Raw genomic sequence first — 23,861 nt, forward strand, 5'->3', positions numbered from 1 at the left:
ATGCAGTTGGAGACTGTATGTGTATTATGTAATTAAAGATAGTACATCAGTAAATGATACTATGCAAAACCAATTCAAAAAATTCAAATGAAGCAGTGTAACATAAGGAACTTAATTCAAGTGGGAATAAAAGTCAATGTGAAATAAGCTCAGTTTTTCCTGGGAGCTGCAATTAATCTGCTTCTGGCAATGCTATTCAATACTTATGTTTTAAATAAAGGGTTCTGCTTGTTTTAAAGGTAACTGGTGTAATGTATCAAATACATTTCTCTCTCCACTTCCTTTACCAAATAAAATTACAACTATCCCTTCTATCTCTATGCACTGAGCGTGGATGATTTAAGGGGTCTGGACTGCCTTGCATGCTATTCATCCATGGTACCATTTTACTTTGAGCAGCGAGGTTGTGCTTGGCTGTCACAAAACGCTGTGGGTCTCGTAAATACAAATACTTTACAACCAGCAGAAGGAAGTTGGAAGAGGGGCGCTCCCTTGGGACAGAGCAGTCACCTGGCATCGCCTCCACGAAGCTCAGCTGTGCAGGTGCCTTGGTTTCGCAGGATTTCTTTAGCTAATCCAGATCTTCAGTGATTGAAGCCAGAAATGCTGCAGTTAAATGCAATTGACGTAAGGCTCCTTAATTCCAATCCACTTCTCGAGTACTAGATAATGTTAAGTAGGCTTGCTTATCATCTTAAATGTGGCATCTTGAAGTATTTTTAATCCTTTGTTTTACCTCCCCAGAAATATGTGTTAAATATTCTGCACTGGGCTGTTAGGTTCGTGGTATAAGTCAGCTCAGCATCACCAGCCACTGTGGCGTGTGCTTCAGAGACACCTCAAAAGGTGCAGGAAGAGCCTAAGTAGTATTGACATAAAATAGAGTCAAGGTGTCTTAATATTCAGTTCTCTTACCAAGCTGAACCATAAAAGCTTCTTTTGAAGTACTTCAATTAAAATCAGTTTGACGAATTTTGAAACCTGGGCTTTTTTAGAGCAGACTACACAAAAATAGATGTGAATTGTTATGCAAGTGGCTGTAGTGGGTAATACTGGTGTTGCCACGTACCCAGAGCTTGGCCCTGTAGAGCTGGCGCTGCCCCTGGGGTGGGACCATGGGGTCCCGGTGTCCGTGCTGCTACCTTCTCCGTGTCCCTGTGAGGCGCAGCGGCCCAACATCCATCCTGCCTGTGAGCAGTGGCATCGTGTCTGGGCTGGAGAGCCCCATGTCCTCCCTCACCCGAGAGGAGCACCCTAGAAGAGCTCAGTGTGAGTTATTTCATCGGGGACTTCCAAAAATATGGATTGGGGGGGGGGGCAGAATGCAGTCACTGCCCACCTGTCTGGAAAACTCACAGCTGGGGGACATGTATCAGCTCTCAGGGCTGATGGGGTGTTTATCACCTTCATCGGGAACGCCTGCGTGATGTTCCGAGTCCCAGCTGGAAGGAATTGAGTTACGTGCTTTGAGCTTGCCTGCGACTGTACGAGCTGTGGGCTGGAACACGGTTAAGGTTTAACAGGTATGCTCAGAGAGTTTGGGCAGCTGCAGTGTGCTGTGGCAGCCTTGTGCAACCTTCACCCTTTCCCTGACGTGGCTCAGTGCTGGTGAGCGCAGTGGATCTATGCCTTGGCATGCATGTGGGTGCTGGCAGCATCAGTGCTACCTATAGGGCCTGTAGACCAAAAGATCCCAAGTCTTGTTTCTTGGGAAGTAACGTTGGCTGTAGCAGATAAAGCAAATTTGACCAATGCTACAAGATCCAGGCAAACACAGTGATAACTTTAGTTGCTCTATTTTTTTTTTTTTTTTTTTTTTTTTTTACCATTTTAAACTTTAGGGCTAATTCATATAGCCTCACTGTCTCATATTCCACTCTTCACTTTCTTGCCAATTTGGAACCAATTATAATGTATCACCTTTCAGGAAGATCACCAGCGTATTTGGAGCTGTTAAGATAAGGTAGCCGAAGCTTAATTGACTGCATAATGATGGCTGAGCCACATACTGTCTGGGAACGAGGCAAGAGACTAGGGAAGCTGAATTTGCATTTGAAGTGGCTAAAATGTAAAGCAGCCAAGGGCAGGTATACAGAATAACTGGAACGTGAGATGCTAGGATCAGGGTGATAATAAAACTGTTTTCTTTACTAATGTTAGTCAAAGGGAGAGGTGCAAGGTGAGTAGTGGGACATCAGAGGAAACGTTTCAGAAGCAGCTTTTGCTTCTCTCCCGGGACTGTGCCCACTGCCACGGTCAGGTTGCATTCTGCAGGGTCCTGTGCACTGCTCCCATGGCCCAGGTCTGGATGAGATCCCAAACCCTGCCTGGAGATCCTGCTTGAGAGTGCCTGCAGCTGGAAGTCTTCTGGCTGAAAACCTATGGGTGTTCCAGGCTGGTGAGCTGAGTGATTTGGTGGGCAGCAGCAGTCTGCAGGGCGATATTGCTGCGCCATGAGGCTGGCAACACCAGCAGATTGCATCCCACTTGCATCACTACTAAAGGTAGATCTGAGCAGGCTGTGCTGCTGACATGTGGCTTAGCTTCTTTTCTCTAGCTTCTGAGACCTGAACCCACCTGGGACATGATATCGACCTGTGACCCTGATTTTGGAGACCTGTGAGGGGGTTATGCTAATTCCTGGTTTTTAGTCAGTGACCAATACAGTACAGGTAATGTTCTCTAAGTATACACTTCAGTGCTAGTTGCCCATGTGTCAGAAACATCATTTTATTTATTCATTTTGAAATACAAGAAGGAAACTGCTTCTGGTGGATGTATCTAAGAGATGTTCACAAGAGGCAGAGATGGGAATGGCATAGTCTAGCTTTTCAAATGATACAGCCTACAGCTAAAAATGTATTTGATTGATGTGTGTTTCCTTGAGCTGCTTAGTTTGCGACTTGTTATTGTCTTTTCTGCTGTGCATATTTGAATAGGAACAGTGGTAATGACGAATCATTATTATACTATAAATAAAACATTATCCAGATTATGCTGGTCAACGGAGCATAAAACAAATAGCAAAATCTAATGTCCCTGAACTACCCATGATTTTGGGGGTGGGAGGCAGCAGCTCGGGATGCTGATTTGCACTGAACACCTTCATATCCGAGTGATGGGGAGAACAGCAGCCAGCATATTTAGTAACGAGTTTAAATTTTTATTTGCATTTATATAAATACATGCAAAACTCCACTGTTGAGATTTGGATTGATTTATAACTCAATATATTAAACTTTTTTGAATTAGATGAGAAACATTGGTTCTTCGTTCATAAGTCATTCCTGCTCACTTGGGACATTTTCTAAAAAATGGTGTATTTCCTTTGCTTCCAAGCAATTATTTTAAGGTGCATGACATTTAATCTACTAAATTCTTATTTCAAAAATCTCTGGATAAGGGTCATGAGTGACAATTATTGAAATTTGAAACTTGTATAAAAAGTCATCTGCTTATACAGAAAAATTCTTTTTAAAGTAGTGCCTATTCTGTGTAAAATTAAATTTTGTTCTGTTTACACAGGTAGTGAAACTTGAGTAAATGAAGTCTGTCACTGTTAGGTTCATTGGAGCGTAATTTGCTTAACTTGCTAGGCTGAAACACTTTCTTTTTAATCTGATTTGTGACTGCAAGTCCTTTCTTGCAGTGATTTTTCTCAAAACTGATCATTAAAAAATGTTCTGTAATGATTTGGGGCTGATTTTTAAGGTACTGATCAGAAACAATGCAGTGGGTGGGGGTGAGTTTTGCGACATAACCGGTTTTGGTACCAGGGCTCCTTGCCTCGCAGGGTCGAGCACAGAGCCAGGCTGCCCAAATGCAGTGGGGCTGGAGGAGGAGGAAGGGGAAAAGGAGGAAGAGGAGGGTGGTGGTATATGGCTGCCATTGCTGAGCAGGCCAGAGCTCCATGTGGGTCATCCTCTCCCTGGGCCGACGTTTGGCCTGCTTTAAGGCAAACCCTGAGCCTTCCGGGGCAGCCTCTCCTAGGTGCAGGCCCCCCAGGCCAGGGCCTTTTTCTACGTGGAAAACCTTCAGCTCTCGCCGGCCTACGTTGTGTTTGCTGGTGCGTTAGGAGAGGAGCAGGGCTGGCAGTGGTCGCTCCTCAGCCCTTAGGGGAGAAGGAAAGCTCCTGGGGGGGATTTATGGATGGGCCCAAGAGTTGATTCAAGTCATCCGCTGCTGGCTGGGCACCTGTCTTCTCCGTGTGTGAGCCCATTTTGCTACCTGGCGCTTGGCTCACAACAGGCGGAGGCTTGAGGCCTTTCCCCAGCCCTGCTCGCCAGCCCCAGGCCCTGGGCCCTCACCCTGTGGTGCGGGAAGCCCAGCCTGGGCCCTGGCTCTGCAGCTGCAGGTGGTGAACCCAGCTCCTACCCCAGAAGCTCCCCTAGCACGGACAGACCAAGCAGCAGGCCCCTGAATCTCTACAGAGCCTCTGCTGGGGAGGAACCCGGCAGACATGAGCCCAACCCCTCTACTTTTAATGCCCTGGTTCAGGGGCCTTACGTAATTATTAAGCAGTTTATGACCACGCTCATCAAAACATCCACTTCTCAGCTGCCATAAACGCTATCAAACTTATTCAGCCCAGGCTTCTAGCACAGTTAGGTGCGGGGCAGACTTAAATGTCTCATAGAAGAACAAATTCCAGTTGGAAAAATTACTCAGTGATGTGTTGTAGTATCTTAGTTTTTATGCATAAGGACACAAAGTGATATTGGGGAAAAAAATCAAATATACCACAAGTGAGTGACAGATTTAGCAAACTCTCTTTATTTACATACAAATACATGTACACATATATTCTGTATATGTACACATATTCAAGTGTATATACATATATGGTTTCCACGTACTCTACAATAAATAGCATGTAGGGTTTTCTTTTAATTGCCTACAGTGCTGAGTAAAAATACATGGCAATAAAATCATGGCTTACAGCTAAGTTACAAAAGCACCAAACACCGAACCCATAGCAATAAATCCAAGCTTATATACAGCTAGAACGAGGACACGCTATACAGAATACAAAGTAGAACATCTTGTAGGAATCGACGATAATTGACAAACTAAAAACATCATTTAGAACAGGAGAGACTCTATAAAATGGAGGAAAACATTTAGATTTGTGATGAAACAAAACCACACATTTAAGTTTGTCACCTAAAGAGAAAACCAAATTAACCATTACCTTTATATTTTTGACAGAATAAATTTGTGTCTGTGACTTTACCATGGAAATCAGAATTAATCTCATGAGTGAGTCCTTCTGAGCTGCCAGTCATTTGTCTGGGTGCATAACACTTGAGCAAAGTATTTTAACAGTACTTCATTTAAGCTGCGTGTAGCTTCTTGGGCCCTGCATGTTAGTTTGATTATAGGTTAGAAAAAGCGCTTCCTCAGCCAGCTTTTTGCATGGGACCTGTAATATCAGGCTGTCACAGTGGTCTGTGATAGCAAACCAGCAGCAGCAGTAAAATCAATACTGAAAGAAAGCATGGGGGATTTGTGCTTGGCGCTGTACCGCTGGAGCTAGCTGCTACTGACTTCAGAGGGAGCGACAGCTTTGCTTCCGAAGCAAATTCCTAGTCAGACCCTTGGTTTTTACAACTAAGAGATGCTTTCTGTACAAGGTGTGAGTCTGGCTGAATGTTTTCGTATCGATAGCAATTGTTTGAGATCTGCTTTATGAGGTGAAGATGCATAGATTTTTGTTGTCCTCTTTGTTTTTCATTGCTTGTGTACTGACCTTCAATATGCAATGCAATGCTAAGGAAGACAACTGGGTGCCGTTAAGCAGAAAGCCTGTGTTACTCAGGCATCATCCTTATGCTGTGATGTATTTTCTTTGCCACAGTATAGTGGTAGCGAGACAATTGCTTCCTTTGAGGGGAAACCAGCCCCTGTTACCATTTTCAGACTTAAACAGAGATTATCTTTTTCCAGGGTATGTACATTCTCTATCACCATGAAACTAGTACTGGTGGGTGTGTGCAAACACTTGAGAATGATCAAAACCAGTGATGACCACAGAAGGAAGAAATGTACACCAAACCTGCACACCTGGTGGGTCTAATAAACTAAAACTCGTCAGTTTTTAGTTACATCATTGCATATCCATGGGTAAAAGTCTGAAGGAAGAACTACTCACTCTTCACTTCAACAAATACGTACAACTACTACAACTCATAGAAATGCAGCTTCCTTTCCTTTTTCCTAGAAATAACACTTTCAATATTTAGACTTGATTCTTCGAGCCCTGTGTGTAGAACATTCTTTGTGACATTAGTGGGAGAGCTGTTTATTTGGGTTTCCATATAAGCAGCTGAGAATCACTTGTTCTTTATACTGTCACCTCCTAAAGTTCCCAATAAGAAACAGGATTGTTTCCTGCTAAGTGTTGTCCAATTCACGTAAAAGATAACCTGTCTGCCGTTGAGTCTTCTTTAAAAAAACTTATTTTCACGATCGATGCTCATTACAGACAAAATTTGCTTTGATTTCTTTTTTTCATCATGTGTCTGCCTGGTGGCTCCCTTGTGAACGATGAGAGCGCTAAAGTGCAACGGTCTCAAATGAAAATGATTGTTACATAAACAGTTTGATTATTTACGATACAGCACAAACACAGCTACAGTTTTAAAAGACTTTTTAACCTGATAGGAAAACATATTTCTCCAGAAGGTTAATGGGAATGCTGATTTTTATGACTGACGCTGGATCTCTGCAGTTACTGGCAGCTGTCTCAGCCGGAGGACAGGTACGGAGTCTCGCTATGGTAGTTGTAATCAGGACAGACCTTCTGCACCAGTTTGTAATCTACGCTGTAAAAAGCAATGTAAATGCAGATAACTTTAAAGGGTTTAGAACACAACCAGGAGACATGGCTTTGAGTCTGCTCTTGATAGCAGATCTTGGAGGGGTCGAAATTGCACAAGGCAGTTTTTTTAGCGCGATCTGTTTTTTCGTACTCGATCCGGCAATTGAAGGACTTGGATTCCTTGGTCTCCAGCGTTGACTGTGGAGACGACTCAAACTCAACCACCTTGGAAGGTGGCACCAGGCTTACAGAAACGTTCCCGAGACCTGTGGAGTTATGTCGGAAATAAACGCTGAAGGTGCCGTTGCCATGATCAACGATTTTCCCTGTGATCAGGAGGTTCAGTTTAACAGTTTTGATGTTAGAGTGGAAGTCGCCCCATCCAAACATCTTCTTGAATTTCCCAGTTTTTACGATAGGTCTGCGTTTAGTTCGTGCGAGAGATTCCTGAACCTCCGTGATGTTGGACAACCAATCCCAAAAGTTTTCTGTGCTGTCTGAGTAGGACACCTGGCCGTGTTTCAGTACTGGAGATGGCTTAACAAACAGGCGTAAGGGATTGATGATCCTGGAGTGGACCACGTTGTCGACCAATGTCTCTGCAGCATCCTTGTCTTCCCAGTCCAGCACGTCTGTGGCTTGCACGACTTGATTAGCGTCACAGAATACCTGTTTCAAAACAGAAAAAGAATTGCATGAAGTATGAAAATAAAAATGTCAAGATCCAAAAGGAGCCATTCATATTTATTTTTATATCAGTGGGGACTGAACCACATCTGTGCCAGTCCAGTCACGCGGACTTCTGTAATGAGTAATTTCTACCGCCCCATGAAAGCTCAAGGATTTTATTCACAATAGTTTACGGCAGATGCAAAAAGCTCAATGAGAGCCATCCAGGGGAACAAATGCATAAATCTCTGGACAGGTCGAGGACTGTCACGTGTCAAGCAAGGCACACTTTGCTCACAGATGTGTTAGATAAAACCATACCTAAGGACATAAGAAAACCTGAACAGCAAAGCAGTATATCTACTGAAAGATGGGGTGACAGAGAAAAACAGATTTTTTCCATTCTGTTTTCTTTTTCTGCTTACTTAACCTGACAAATGCTTAAAATCCTCCTATCTGCACAATAAAATGTTTATTATACATTTGTATTTTTGGTCTTGCCTCTTCCATTCCTTCCCTAACTTGGTATGCCCACTTGTGTTCTCAGTTTGAGTCAGACTGTGAACAAAATCATAGCTTTTGGTGCTAAGCTGCCTGTATTTTGCAAGGCCTAACCTGCAAGAAGTGCTGAGCAACGCCACTCACAGAGCACGTCTCTTCATTTCTCAGAAACGTGACTAGGGCAAGCTAAATCTAATGCAAAACAGTTTGCAATCAGAGAGCAAATAACAATTTGTAGCAGTGACAAAAGGTGTTAGCTTTCAGACCCACGTGTCTCAGTAAATATCAGGTTCCCAATTTAATGCACACAGATACTGCCCAGGTACATTCTTCCTGGACACCCTGAGAGGGGAGTCCTGTTGAAAATACAGAAGTTGAGCACATGCTCAGGAAGTCAGAGGTAGGACCTGTGTTTTGACAGGCTAGAAGTGAACATTTGACTTATTTTAAGACCCTCGAAGTCTTAAACATACATTTTGTAAAATGTGTTTGCATGTTCATTCTCCTCAGGGCTATCCTACACCAGCATCCTCATGTACAAACAGAAGCTTTTCAGCTGCTTTATCGTTCACCAGCATGTTACCCATCGCATGAACGGCATGAAAAGCAGCTTAATAGGGAAAGAACAGAGTTGTAGCGTGTCCCACCCCCAAAGAAAAACTCCTTCCTCCTCCTCCTGGCAAAATGCTGCCCCGAGTTCGTCATGGATCTCGCGGGGCCGGGCGCTGGATAGCGGGCTGGGGAGGAAGGAGCGCCCCTCCATAGGTAAATTATTTTCTTCTTTAGATTGGAAAGGGGGAAAAAGACACCAGCGATCACTCTCAGCCTGAGACCTTGTATGTCAAGTCTCTGCCGCCATGCTACGTTTTTTATGGCTGAGCTACGGAATCGGTAAAATAGGAGATCTTAATGGAAGCAGAGATGGATGCTTATCGGTGCCAGCACGAATGCCGCTGTCATAACGATGCTGGGGGAAGCTGTCACGGTGATGGAAAGCTCCCGGTGAAGCACCGCATGTTTATGCATGGGTCCTCAGCCACTGCTAAGCCAGCCCAGGGGCTGAAGGTGAGCCGGGTGGCGCTGGGAGCAGCTGGCACCCCAGGGAGGGAGCTCCCTGCCGCAGGCTGGGGCTGGCGCTGAGGATGTGGGGCTGATGCAGGCGGGATGCTGTCCTGTGGCAGCCCCAGGCTCCAATGGGGACAGGGCTGAAACACCAGAAACTTTGGCTCCTACTCGAAGTGCTAACGACCACTCAGAGGCCCAGGCACCCACAGCTGGTACCTGGCTGGGGACTGCGGGGGGCAAGGTGAAGGAGCACTGCTAGCCCCAAAGCCACTCGGTGCGCAGGAGGTCCGGGCTTTGTGTCCGCACACAGCTCTGCCTGTCCTTTGGCAAGGACACAGGGACACACACAGCCGTCCTTCTGGGCCGCTTTCCTTCCGCAGTGCTTATTGGTATGTGTGCAGCGGCTCTTTGGCTTTCCTCCCCTTCCTTGTAGGAAGAGATCTGGAGAGCACTGAGCCATGTGTTAGCAGTAATGCTCGGCGTATGGCTCTTCTGGGGGCGCTCACTCCAAATGAGATAGCAGAGCATTGCTTTCGGAAGTGCTTCTTTCCACAGGCTCCGATATAAAAAGAAGAAATATGTAGTATAAGGTTCGGGGGAGCTAAAGAATGGGAAACATTACCGCATGCTAAAACAAGTCAGGATTGTCACATCGGGAAGGTATTAGGGCACAGTTATTTCAAAACCGGGGTGGTGGAATTGCGGAGTTGTGCCATGCCAAGCCACTGCCACGACGTTTAATTGCGTAGGTGTTGCAGTGAAGGAGCAGCTGGTACGCTCACAGTGAGACCTGCCGCTGGAGCTGCGGTGACATGGGCTGGTTCATGTGGCAATGAACTGGCTTTCGTAACACAGGAATACAAAACCATTAATGTGTTGAATCATGAGGATGCAATATTCCTGTTTAAGGCACATACAGCACCCAATAAGCACTGCTGCTTCCTTAAAATGAGCATTTTTTTCCTCCTCTCTCAAACAGGTTGAAGACTACAGGACTTGGGCAGCCTTAATCCTTAATTCTTGACTCTGCCTCCTCCTGCTGCTGTCCTGTTCCCTCATTTCGTTGTAGGAATGAGGCTCAGGGGCTGACAAAGTTGTCGGCTCAGTCAGTCACAGGGAGGGGACTTTGCAAGCCCTGGATGGTACATTTGTTGTGTTCTGCAAATGTTCAATAAATGGTGTCTAACAAAGAACGGCCTGGTTCTGCTCGGTGCCCAGCGCAGGAGCACGAGTGAGGGCGCCTTGTTCAGAAACATGAATAATATTTGTACAAAACCCTTTGTGTGTGTGCACAGATTTCTGCTATTTTAAATAAAGCTTTCTGCAACATGAGAGAACCAAGCCCTTACACCTCATTTGCCGCTACACATTGCACAGACCCCTCACGTGATGACAGCCTTTTGCTATTAGCAGGGATGGGCCGATGCGTTTTGTCCAGCTGGTTATTCACTTCGGTTAGCAATTTCCGGGAAATAAAAAAATCCGTATTAAAAGACGCATGCAGCTGGAAAAATGACCTCCTCAGCATCTTCCCATCTCACTACGATGCTTCTCTATAGTGGAAAATATTGCTAGGAGGGTATTTGAAAAAATCCTAGCTTAGGGAAGTTTGTGTATACATTTAAATAGATGGCTATTGCTGTAGTTCTCCTCTGCTGCACCTGCATTTTCCCATTCCCTCCAACCCATCAATTCCCAAGCAGAGGAAATCGCCTCATCCATTTTCTGCATTACAGAGGCTGTAAACTGTCATCCCGTTACCCCCAAATTTCCATCAGACCGCAGACTCTTGCCCGTACCGGGCATTATCTTGGACCTGTCGCGCTGTGCAGAACCCACAACACGCCTTGCCCTTTCGGTGGGGTACGCTACCCACAGAAGCAGTTCAGACCGAAGCATAACATCGTGTTTATTTGTGTGGTTTTCAGCTTCAGACCACTGGCTCTTCCTGCGTGCTTCTCTGAAAGATTGTGATTTCTCTTCAAAGCCTTTCCTTTCCATGAATGATTCTGATCATGGCAGAGAGGCACAGGGTTAAATGAGATCCCTGTGAACTATTTTTAAGAAATTAGCCCGTGTTGAAGCAACACCGGTATCAGTAAATGTGATATTTTTCGTATTTGTCCCATTAAATTTGTGCTCCCACACCTTCCTCTGTGGGCAAGGCACTAAGTAAAGGAGGAGCAGACGTGCAAGTGTTAATGCTTTGGGGATTTTATCCAGGTTAGTCATCAATCACCAGCAATCATTTCTATAGCTTCACCCCTGCCAGGAATCATTTAAAAACTGCCGGCAATTAGCTGAAATAAATAGGTCTGGTGGGATAAACTGCTCTGAAGCACCAGTCTGCCACTCGCCGGTGCTGCGGCGAGCGTTTTATCCCGCAGACAAGAGAAAAACTTGTCCTGGGGGAGCTTCCAGTGGGCTCCGAGCTCTCTGCTGGTCCCAGCCCTGCCGCCGCATCGCGAGGGTTTGTATTCTTCTCACTGCTGTAGCTGCAGAGGATGCTGCCCTGGCTTCCTCGTGCTAATCTCAGCATCTTGCAAGCCACGTGCTGCAAGAATAAAGCAGAATCATTGAGCGGCCTCACAAAAACCTTGCTCTGAATGGGGGGGTAGGAGGAAGAGAAATAGCTCTGCTTTATCTGTTTGAAAATTCAATGATTTCAACACATTTATCAAATTTTAAATAATTTATGTCTTGACAGGCCTTATCAATTTTGCAAAGCACACACATTAACCAGATACAATGATCTCATATTAGCTTTTTCAGCATCTTACACCAGAGCCCAGGAAGATTAATAAAAACTCAGACCATCATCAATTAAATGGAAAAACATAAAATTGTGTTCCATTATAACCTTTTTTTTTTGCAAGAAAATGATGACGGCTTCTAATAATTCATCACAACAAGCTGAGTTTGAACTTTACCGATTATTAAATACGTTTTTCCCAAAGGCAGAGGCTGCGATGGGTTTTATGGCAGCAGATGTGACTGCTGTCAGGAATGCTTCAAGAAATTTAGGAATTTAGCAACATCTTTTAGCAGGACTATGTGTTGAGAGCCACGTTTGTCCCATCCAGTCACAGTCTCATTTTGCAGGATGTTATAAGCGCATGAGCTGCAATTGTAAGGTGGTTTAACTCTCATTTACCACTGCAGCTTTTGCTAGGAATGAAAGCTTTGAATTAACAACCGGGGTTGTTAAAGGAAAAATTATTTTGGATACTCAGATCTTCAGCAGCCCAAACTTATGCTCAGGTTTTTGCTTGGAAAACTTTGATTTTGCTTCCCTTCTCCCAGAAATGCTGCTGGGAAACTTTTGGCTTTCCCTTGAGGAAACAAAATAAGAGATCGTGCAGGTCAGCCTGCACCAAGGAACGAGTCGCTGCTTGCAGCAGGTTGAAGAGGTTTCACTGCCAGGCAGGCCCAAGATTTTGCACCGATTCCTCCTCCACTGGACTTTGCGGGCCCCGATGCACGGAGCCATGGACACGCGGCTGCAGCTGCAGCGGGTGGGGGCTGAGCTCGCTGCAGGAAGCACGGAGCATCCCGCCGCCATCTGGGGCTTGTGCCTTTTCCCGGGAGCTGTTTTAAATCCGATAGAGGAGTTGCGATAAGCTACTTTATTAGAAATTATTTTCCTAAGTTCAAAAGTGTCTGTAAATACCTGAGGGCCTGGCAGCAGGGAGTGCGGCTCACATATTGTGAAAATATTGAGAGCTGCAAAGGAACGCAACTAACTTCTGCCTTTCGCTTCAGCTGTGAGGAAAGTATAAAAATTCCTCGGAGACGAAGCAAAGCTAACGTAAGGCCCTGTATCTGACTGCTGGCTTTACTTCCTGAGCTGAATTCTTCCACCACAGTGATGGAGGAGGTGCTGGGTGACCCGAGGGTGCTCGGGGTGGCAGCGAGGTGCCCTGGTCAGAGCCGGGGGTGCCCCTGTGCCAGCCCCACAGCGCTGTGGCCTTTGAACCCTTGGTGGTGGACAGGAACAGAGCAAGGAGGGAAGTACGTTTGTCACACCTTCCAAAAATGAAAGGAATGGCAGAAGGCATCGCAACTGGAGGCAAAGATCAGGCACTACCGAACCTTACAGCCCGTTAAACTTCCCACCTGTAAAGGAATCCTGCAAGGAGATGCCCCTCGCAGGGGGACGCTGTGCTCGGGGCCGTGCCACGTGCTGCTGCCAGCCACGGGCGGCGTGATGCCCTCCTGCACCGAACCTCTCCAGCAGCTCTGGGAATGTGTTAGAGCAGTGAAACAAGGACGTGACAGGAAGAAAACAGGGACTGAGTCAATCAGACTATCGATCCGTATATTATTTGTGAATATTTATATTTTCTGACAATGCGTATCATTGCCTGAAATTCAACAAATCCTGATAAACATGAATATAAACTTAAATACCTGAAGGAGACACGACAGTAACAGCAAGCCCGAAGCTTTCTTTAACTGCTTAGTCTTTTGCCTTTCAGGAGTTTCAGACTGTCACAGAAGGTAAAGCAGAAAACATAAATTGGAAACATAAAAGCAAATGTGCAGACTCAGCACCATTTCCCCCCACTATAATACGGCAAGTTCCTCTTTTATTCTCACGGCAGAAATATGGGAATTGAATAAAGTGGGTTCGCTGAGCGCCACTGAAAGGCGCTTTGCCATTTTTCTGTGAAAGATCTGAGAGAGAAAACCTCTATCTACATCTACGTACCCCTGAAGGCTAGGGAAGGTAACAGGTAGAAATCTTTACTTTAACGAGAATATAGCTAACATTCAAATAACCTACAGACAAACATATCAATCTAAAACAAATGGGCGTGCTGAGAGAAGTTCCAGTTCAGGCTATGATTTCATTGCATATTTTTCAACAAAATGTATCTTCGATATCATATTTTAGAGCAAAAAAAAAAAAATCACTTCAAAATTCTCCACTTTCTGTGAGAAAGCAAACAGTATTTTACTAAAACAGCACTTCAACAAGGAAAGAAAATTGGGAGGAGGAAGAAGCAGAAGAAAAAAAAAATATATATTTTTTAAAAAGCTTGTAATTAATTCTTTTTCCAGAAAGGTATCTGTGGAAAGCATTTGCCATTTTACCCATAACCCCTACTAGTAGTTTCAGCTTAAGCGTTCCCTCCAGCCTCAATTGGATAAATTGCATAGATGGCTTTTAAATGATATCCGTGTATTGCATTGATCTACCTTTTTGCTGAAACAACAGAAAATTTGTTCTGAGAAATGCTTCTTGCCAAAAAATGCGCACAATTCTGCTGTTGAAGACTTCAGCTTATTCTACTTAAATCCCTTAAAGATTCCCTTAAATCTAAAATAGAGATCTTTGAGATAAAAAATAGGTATCTTATTTGTTTATAGGAAAAAAAAAGGTTCATAATTTTGTCTGACATTGATTAGATATAAATATTGTTATTACTAAGTAGTTTTTCTCTTTGCAACTTGTGAGGCATCCGGCTCTTTTTGAAGGGTGGAGAAGTAATAGAGATGTAAACCATTTTGTGACTGATCTGAAAAGCAGCGCTATAACAGAACACCTAGATCAGTCATGATAGATAAAGAAATCTTAGTTGGGATCTGTACTTATATAAGTACCTAAAATATTCGAGAAGCGTGTGTAGTTGATGAGAGGCCAGGAAAGGGAATGCTGCGGTGGGGGGGCTCAGCGGGGCAGCGTCTCTGTTAGAGATGAGCTGCCCTTCAGCGAGTGAAATAAAAAGGTCATCAAGTCTATGAAATACTAATGGCATAATCTGGCTAGATGGGACTTCTGAAGGACTTCCAAAGTCAGATGGCTAAAAGCTGAAAATCTGACTTTAAAAGTGGAAGTACACTTTTCTCAAGGGCAGTTTCTGATCCTGGTAAGCGAAGGGGGAAGCTGAAAGCTGACCAGAGCGTGCAGGCTCCTTGCTGCAGTGGGCCGGGGGCTCTGGCCATCTGCCTGTGTGCCCAGGATGCTTCTTCTGGTGGGCGCCTTCTGGCCCCATTTGCTCCTGCCCTCCTTACAGCCTCCCCCTGACCACTCTGCCCGCTGCCAGCGAGGCTGGGGCACCAGTCCAGCTTTCAGAAGGAAACACCTCAGCTGCTGGGGAGGCTGCACCGAGCTCCTTGAGGTCTCTGGCCCTGCTCCCTGGGTACCCGCAAAGAGCTTCAGGTGCTCTTTGAATCACTGTGTTCAGCTGCAGGAAGTTCCGGCTGTGCTCATGCAACCTATTTTGCACGGAGCTTCCCTGGTGCTAGGGACATGCACCGGCTTGTGGGACTGAGACTGGTCCTTTAGGATGAATCTGGCATCCCAACCAATATTTAGTTATTTTTAGAAGACATTTCTTTTGCCTGGTAAGCCTGTGAGGTGTCCCAGGTGCTTTCAACCTCCACCATGCCACTTACAGATGCTGCTCAGCAGCTTGCATGACTAAAACCTAAAAAAGCTTCCTCCGACAGCAAATTGAAATGGAACCACTTCAAGTCCTTTGCCAAGACAGCACCTGCTGACCGTTCGTCTGTTGAACTTTACAGTTAATAATTCTCCTTCCTGCTTATTTCTTTAATGCCTGGGAGACTTCGCTTTACATTTGTGGAGATCAGTTCATTAAAATACTAATTTCAAAGCGTAATTATCTGTTGGTGAGCACTGCTGTTTGAACCAGCGGTAGCCCTGATAGGCTCTGAACAGCAGGAGAGTTCACAGCTGCCCCAGTCCCACAAAACTCCGAGCAGGAGTCACCGAGGCACTCGGATGGAGGTGGGCATGCAAGGATTTGGGGGGAGAGGGGTTTTAAGAGTCACAGTAAACCACTAAGATGATTTTATGTGTCGGGGAAACCGCATTAATGTAAAACTGCTGTACCTGTTAGAAATCAACTTGATTTTACTCAAGTTGTCATCTAGGTTTTGTATGCCTTATAAATTTTAAATTAAAAATCAATTACAGAACAGCCCTTAATCTCGTCTCTGGAGTTGATTCATATTTGGATGAGAACTCCGAGACCCAGCTGACCTCCCTCCATGCTAAGCACGACACAGAAAATGGTGATTTTCTATCTCACCACTCACGTGCCATTATTCTTTTTTTTTTTTTTACAGCATTATGAGGTAGAGTTTTAATAATCTAGCCAGATTAAATGAATAAAAGTATGCTCCTGACAAGTTAGAAACAGAGAAAAGCTGTACGTTTCTAGCAGATTTCAAACTCTGTATTATTACAGCACGTAAGAGATGATTAACAAAGAAAAATATTACAGTTATCTACTCCCTTTGAGAGTCTAACTAATGAACCTCTAACAGCTGCTGTTGAAAAATCAGTAACACTATCACTATCAATTTCAAGACAAAGCACAGCTGACAGATGTTTGAAGTGATAAATCAGGCTGCACAAGGATTAAAATAACAAGCCCCAAATGGCCTTTAAAAGACAAAGGTGCTGCAGCAAACTATTTTCAGCCACTTTGGATACTGTCAAAAGTTAGATCACTGATACAATTATCTTGCAAAACAGTAATGGCCAAAGTAATATGTTACGCAAAATCTAACAATGGCAATACTGGAGCCAAGTTTTTGAAAAGAACAGGTTTTATATTCATTTGCGCTTTTAATGGCAGGACTGAGAATGCCGTGCTGCCCTGAATATTACTTCTGGGAACGAGTTATGAAAAGCGTGCGCTGGGCTGAAGCATAAAATGTAACTGAATTGCATTCTTGTACATTTTAATTAATCCTATTTTAAAGCGAGGAGTTACATTTTAATAGGCAATGAACGCACTTATTTAAATATGGCATCAGATTTTTCTGTTGCCTCACTGCAGGCTGCATTTCCTAAAAACCTGAAGAGACGGAGATAGTTAAAAAGGTCCAACCCAGGAAGGCAGTGCGTGTGTGCTTGCAGACTGCTGCCTTCCATGGGACACGGAGGGGAGAGAGAGACAAACTCGACGTATCTGAACTTGATTTCAGCTTTCACTGTTGTGTGCCTCTTGCCAGAGGGTATGTGACTCTGTGTTAGGAAATGTCCCGTTGGAGGAATGAAAAGCACAGATATTGTCCTGACACTGGCCTTGGGCTTGCCAGGCTGGGCACACTGCATGGTGAGGGGCCTGGCAGCGGTGCTTGGCGATCCCTTGTCAATCTTTCACTCCGCCATCTGAAGAGGATGTGTCCAAGAGCTGGGCGAGGATACGAGAAACCATTTTAATCACAAGATCAACTCTGGCCTCCAAAAAAACCCACTTCACTGCTTGCTTTCCACGTGGTGACCCTGGAAATCTGACTTCCAGGCTCCACTGGAGGGTAGGCCAAGGCGGAGGAGGAAGGCGGCCTACGGCTCTGCAAGAGCTGCTGCTTGCAGGGCTGAGCAGCACAGGGCCCCCAGAAACTGGAGGCAGGCATGAGGGGGAGAAGGCCAGGGAGAAGCCCCCTGCCCGCGGCCTTAGGGTGCCATGGGGTCTGGGGCCTGGGGCCTGGGCCTGGGGCTACAGCCCCCTGGTGTGAGCACAGCCCGGCCCCTTCTCGCTGCCCACCCCAGCGTGGGCGTGATGTGGGGGAGACCACGTCAGTTTTCTAAATTAAATTAAAGTCTTTTTCCTTTTGAAGCCACCTAGCGTGAGGGAGCATACAGGGGCACTTCCAGATATTTCATTGCTGCCTACACACGAGCATGCATGCTGCTTTCCGAAATGAATTACTCTCTTAAAGAAGAGAAAATCATGAACTGATGCTGCCTTATTATTAAGTTTGAAGGCGAAACAATATTACCCTTTGACCAGCAGCAGTCAGCTATGCGTGCAGCTGCTGTGCACTGCATTGTGGTGTAGTAGCACTGACTTACACTGTAAGGTCCTGTTTAAACTCAAATTTAATCCCTTTTAATTTAGTCAGCCATCTTTTGTGTCCCCAAGAAAAGGAAAAACAGAATTCCTTCCAGCTTGAATTTGGTTGTTCTTTGAAGATTTGGGGAGCAGTTAGAGATTAGTTGGTCAAATCCTTTCTAAATTAAAAGCTTCCTAAAATAGAAATATTTTCCTTAGCAATTTTTTAGCTGCTTATCAATCTAAGAACTCAACTTTCTGGATTAATTTTAATAAAAAACAAAGAATCCACAGCTACTCCCATTCAAGACCCCTGCTAGATACATGAAATGTTAATTCCAAACTGAAATGGCAGTTTTGAGATGCTTAAGAAATGATGAGGTCCAAATCTGAAATCCAGTCGCCATGTGATTTTTAACAGGGTTTAACTGGAAGTTGTTTAGTCATCTGGCTTGTACCCAGGTGCACCGAAGTCATGACTTGGGTTTCAAAAACAGAGAAGGGATGACTTTGATAGCCAGTTCGCCTGGAAGACTGTCACAATACATGCCTGGCTTGTTCCCAGAGTAATTCACAGAGGTGTTTAGTGTCTAGGATCTTTAAACATGCACTCTAAGAACACAGAAAGGATCTGAAGAAAGAAAGGCTTACATCAGACATAAATGTTACGTTCTAGCACAATAGGAGTTAATACAAATTGCTGTCATTTGCATATAAAAATATAATTTCAAACCTATTTGCTCCACATATGCTATATCTGTATCAAACAAAAAGGGAATACATTCAGTGCATCTTTACATCTTTCAATCTTTCTTTTACTGTAAATTACTGTGCACATCACCCCAAGTATTAATTTGGTCTCATCACAGGATGCATTTGATGCATTTCAATTAGCATATACAGAATAACGTTTCCAGGTTGTATAAAAGAATGATACTGGCAGGGTGCTTGCAGTTGGTGAAACAAGCACTAAAGGCAGATAAATCACCCGCTGGCAAACCAGGGCTTGGGGAGATGGGACTCTAGCACAGTGCTTTCAACGCACACACATCTAAAATGTATAGCCTAGAAAATGTACAACCCTAGAAAAGAGACAGCAGGAAGCATTCTCTTCATATGCGTATTAAAGGTGTTTTAGAGGAAAGACTATGAAAATGCATGACCTTAAAAATTTTTCCTTGTGTTACCATGAATAACACAAATAGGAATCCAGATTTCGGTGGATACCTGTGTTCTAACAGACAATGTTTCTGTCTACTCTGTTTCCCAAACCTTTGACTACAAAAACCTCAGAAGGCCTAAATATGATGTCAGTTTGGATAACCATTTAATGAGAAATCTCGGCCCTGTTGGCTTTGTTGACTTCGCTCACAGCAGACTTTTTTTTTCCCAAAAGTTTAGATAATGTCTGTGTTATTCGCAGTTCTCTGTCAACATCCTCTGCGATTCTCTTCACTGGTCCTGCCCTTGACCATGCACAATAACAAAAAAAAGTGTCTCTTTTAAATCAGTGTTTGTTTAAATTTCTTTTGGGATTTTTGTTTTTCTGTTGATCACAGTCTTGAGCTCTTGGGTAGATAATGAATGTGCTTCCGTTCTGCTTTCCAGAATCCATAACCGCAAACAAGACTTACAGGTCACTGCTTAATTCACTTACTGTCTAAAAGGGTTTAACATGAAATCATGTCTTTCTCATTAAGTAGCCAAATTCTGAGTCTGCACACAAAACCTAAGCAAAATATATGAGTGGGTTTGGGACTGAGATTAATCATGCTGCTTGTTAACACTCAAAAACTGAACAAACTGGGGTTGGGAGGAACAGCTTTTTAAGCAAAAGATATGAGATGTGATCTGATAAGCAGAAGGTACAAGAGCTGATGATGTGTAAGTAAAGTCAGGCTTAAAAAGGCACACATTCCTTCTTGTTTTTAATGCGTGTTTTCATACAGTTTGTGGAGATCATAGGAGACAAATCTAGCTGTAACTGCTGCCTAGGCCAAAGCTGGTAGTAAGCATAAGACAGCCAAAAAAGCAACTCCGTTGTAAATGTTTTAAAGTGCCTCCTCTGCATACCAATGGTGGTTCTACAGGGACTGCAAGTAATCCCTTGTATGAAAATTGAATGTGCTGCCTTACTCGATCAATTACGAAGATTTTTAAAAGGCTATAAATATGTATGTGCATGACTGAATCAGTAATAAAACTGTGATTTTATAAATCTCCAAGTCTCCGTGCTCAGGTCAATAGACTGCGCTACATAAAACAACGTTACGAGTCCCGATACCTGAGAAGTGCCGGCTGGTTGTGATGATGAAGCCCTTCCAGGAACGGCTGGCTTGCCTGTGCCACCTGCCTGCACTGCTGCAGGGGAAGGACACAGGGAGCTCAGCACTGGCACCGGGTGGCACCGGCAAAGGACACGTCCAAAGCCTGGGGAGATGTCAAGCAGCAGGAGGCAAGCATTAAGTGCAATTAAATTAGCCCAGCCATTTTTCTGCTGTTGCATTAGTAAGATAACCAGGGAGGTTTTTGCTTCCTTCTTTTCTCTGCCCTTTCTCCAGCAGTTAAAGAAACACAGTCTGGGTTTTTGGTGCCCTGAGGCTGTGGTTCCACATTCCCCAATTCCACAGTTCCCTGTGTGCATTGCTCACCCTACAAACTTAATCTGGGTCAGGCTTAACCATCAAATTAGCCAGAGTATATGCATGGTTTTGGATTAGAAATTTCTAAATAAATCTGTTTCACCTGTTCCTCCTGTCTGGGGTGGAAGCAGAGGACCTTTCAGCTGCTGTTTGAGGCACAGCAGCTCCTCGCTGTCCACCAGTCACGCATCAAGGAGAGCAGGACTGCTGGACTCGCAGTGAGGTACACGTGTTGCTATCACCCATGATAACAAGAGCTTGAATACGTTATTTCACTGAACAGAGACTTCGTATTTCCAAATCATGCTCCAGAAAAAATTCTTGGCAGATCTCCTTCCAGTCAGCAATGGGCGACACCTCATTAGTGTAGATAAGATGTCTGTGGCTCGCGTCTGACTTTGCTTACAGCTTGGCTGAATTTCAGCCAAAATTCTGATAGCTGAATATGGATCGAAATGTCTAAACAATTTTGATGTGCACTTCATTGCTGCTCAATACTCTGAAGGGGATATTTTCTCCAGGGTGCCAGCAGCATGCTTCACTGCTTTTTCTCCCCTTGTCCTCATGGTCACTACGCACAGCAAACCTAGCCCAGCTGGGAGGGAGGAGGAGAGGTCGCTGCGCTGCCCACTCGCTCCTCTCTCTGGATGGGGCTGCTGCTTTCCCGGCCTCCTGCTTCTCCCACTGCTGTTCCTGCTCTCAAGGTACAAGAGCTCCTCCTGCTGAGGTCTGGATTGAGGAATGTGTGTCTGCCGTGCACCAACAGCTTCCCTGCTCCTTGCGCTCCTGCCCAGTGCCATCCTGCCTGGTGCTGTAGGCTGGCAGTGGCCACCACCACCGGTCCTTGCACTGCTGAGGGTCCTCTTCTGTGTCCCAGAGTGTCCTGCAAACACCCTCATTCCAGATTTCCGCTGAAAGGGTGTTCAGCCATGTACACACGAAAGTGAGAGAAAGCGATTAATTTGGAAGGATGTAGGTACTAAAAAATCAGACAGAATTCACAGTTCTGCATGTAGAGATGTATTTCTTTTCCTGTAGATTAAGCCCACATGTACTACACCCGGGTCATTTTCTAATAAAAATCTTGCATTTTGCATGTCTGTATAAAGAAAACATAAGAAGAATACGACCCCCTAAGAAGATACAACCCATACAGCCATCGATGAGTTTCAGTAAGAAGTATCTCAAAAGCATGTTGGCTGCAGATTTGCCTTTTTGGTCTGATAGCTACGGGCTAGGCTCATGCAAATAACTGATAAGTGTGATCGTTTCAGAAGTGAATTATAACATCAGGTACTGCTGAGAGAACATATTCTATTGCAGAAGGTCAAGAATAGCTAGCCACTGTCCTTGTTTTTAATTATTTATATTATATGATAAATGACTGAACAAGATATATGTGCTTTTATTGCTACACTCATGACTTCAGCTGAGCAGCTCTTATTTTCTGCTATATGGCTAATATTGTAATTAAACCTTGGTATACGCTTTGGGAATTATTAAAAAGCCTTCTGAGCTGTGCTGCACAAAACACTCCTTACAGAACCATTCCTTTCCTGATTTCATTCATGTTTATATTATTTATATAACCGAGAGAGGGAATCAAATCAAACAACCTACAAAAAAAGAGTGAAAAACAGGGCCTTACTTGCTCCCAGTAGTAAAGAAATGTAGCGTTAAGACTTGAAACTCATTTCCAATTTTCTGTGTTCGTAACACGGTCTCTAAACAGTGCATTATCTCACATACCAGATGTGCAGCAGTATCTAGGTACAACAGGGTGCGATAAGTATGGAATTTCAGTCTTATTTCTTCTTTTATGCTTTAAGTCAAATCCTTACTCTGATTTTAATTTAGGTTTCTGCCTTGTTTTGGTGTATTTTAGAGGGTGGGAGAGTGGTGGGGAGTTTGGCATTCAATTACAGACATGGAAAAAGAAATCATTTGGGATTCAGAGTATCTGAAGTTAACAGCACAAGAGAAATCAACATCCAAACCTCTAATTTTATTTAAATTGGTGTAAAACTAGACTATAGAAACAACTTATGCTGATGTGATTAACTCCACTCAAGTGGAATTTGGCCCCAAGACAACAGTGTCTTGCAGCAAGCTGCGTTTGGAACTAAAATAAAGTGGAGGGATCTTGAAAGTTACTTGAATCACTGTCAAATGCTATTCTGAAAATACTATTTGCCTATTAAGTAATTTGAACACATTTAAATAAATAACCCATTTATTTTTGTGTTATTAAGAGGTACACCAATAAAAAAAAAAATTAGTGTTCTCTCTCAGCTGAGATGTGGTAACCTCATAAAGCAATCAAACCGTGTTGCAAGAGCATGTTTTTCATGTATAAGTAGTCACCCTGGAAATAGAGGAAATAAAACTTTGCACCAGGCTGAATATAAAAACTTGGATGCAGCATGCTAATTTTCTGGTATGTTAATAGCATTTGGGAGTTGGAAGGTGGGAGTTTCAGCTCAAGGGAAAAGAGAGACCACAGTGGGGGAAAACCAGCTTTATTCTTCAAGGCACTTTTCGTCCTGCTGTTTCTCAAGGAAGGTTCCTTTGTCTGCAAGGAGTCTTCGAGAGCTCTTTGGATTCAAAGGAAACTTCTTGCTGGTTTCTGTGGGCTTTGACTGGGGCCCAGAGTCTGAACATCAGCATGGTGCTGAGCAGCCCCATAAGACATGAAGGTTTCTGTGAACATTGAAAAGGTTCAGCTCCTTGCTGGATCAAACAGCTGCACACCTTTAAAGAAGCTGAGCATGATATACAGTGCTTCCAGTCAGCCACAAATGAATGAGCTAATTAAATTATTTTATTTTATTTTTCTCTGGTATAGTCCAATTAAGTTGCTAAGCCAATCACATTGAAATGAATCAACCATATTGTTACATAATTCTTTTTAATAAACAGAGATATCATTACATGCGCTAGGTTCTAAGGGTGCCAGATGCTCCTAAACAGGGAGTCTAATTTATATCATTGATTTCAAGAAGCAACCCATTCATGTGTGATAGCTGTTATCTCAGTTTGAAGTATCTCATATATAAATGAGAGCACAGATGAGCAAAACGTGGACCTTACTTAATTCCCCATCACACAATCACACAAAACTGTTGTCCAAAACACTGAATAAACGTCTTTGCTGAGGTTGTTCTGTTTAACGCAGTTAATAGGACTGCAGCAAAACAGAGAGGCAAAAATACCCTCTCAAAATTATTGCACTCAACGTGATGAAAAAACACTTGACCTTCAGAAAACCAAACATTTTGCTGAAGTGAGAACCTAAGCTGGAAGGTTGGCTCTCTGTAACGTGAAGGGGGGTTCATGGCCTTGCCCACG

General features: G+C 44.0%; 1 protein-coding gene across 1 annotated transcript in view; it reads right to left on the reverse strand.

The window, feature by feature from the left end:
- Nucleotides 1–4,750: 4,750 nt before the first annotated feature.
- The window catches only part of NXPH2 (neurexophilin 2), a 35,919-nt gene continuing 16,808 nt past the window's right edge, over nucleotides 4,751–23,861 (reverse strand). Inside the window, exon 2 of the mRNA XM_066999034.1 lies at nucleotides 4,751–7,489. Coding sequence (XP_066855135.1) covers nucleotides 6,746–7,489 — 744 coding nt within the window. The 3' untranslated portion in view covers nucleotides 4,751–6,745. The remainder of the gene's footprint in view (nucleotides 7,490–23,861) is intronic.

This window comes from Anser cygnoides, chromosome 6, assembly GCF_040182565.1.
Source record: "Anser cygnoides isolate HZ-2024a breed goose chromosome 6, Taihu_goose_T2T_genome, whole genome shotgun sequence".
Taxonomy (NCBI): domain Eukaryota; kingdom Metazoa; phylum Chordata; class Aves; order Anseriformes; family Anatidae; genus Anser; species Anser cygnoides.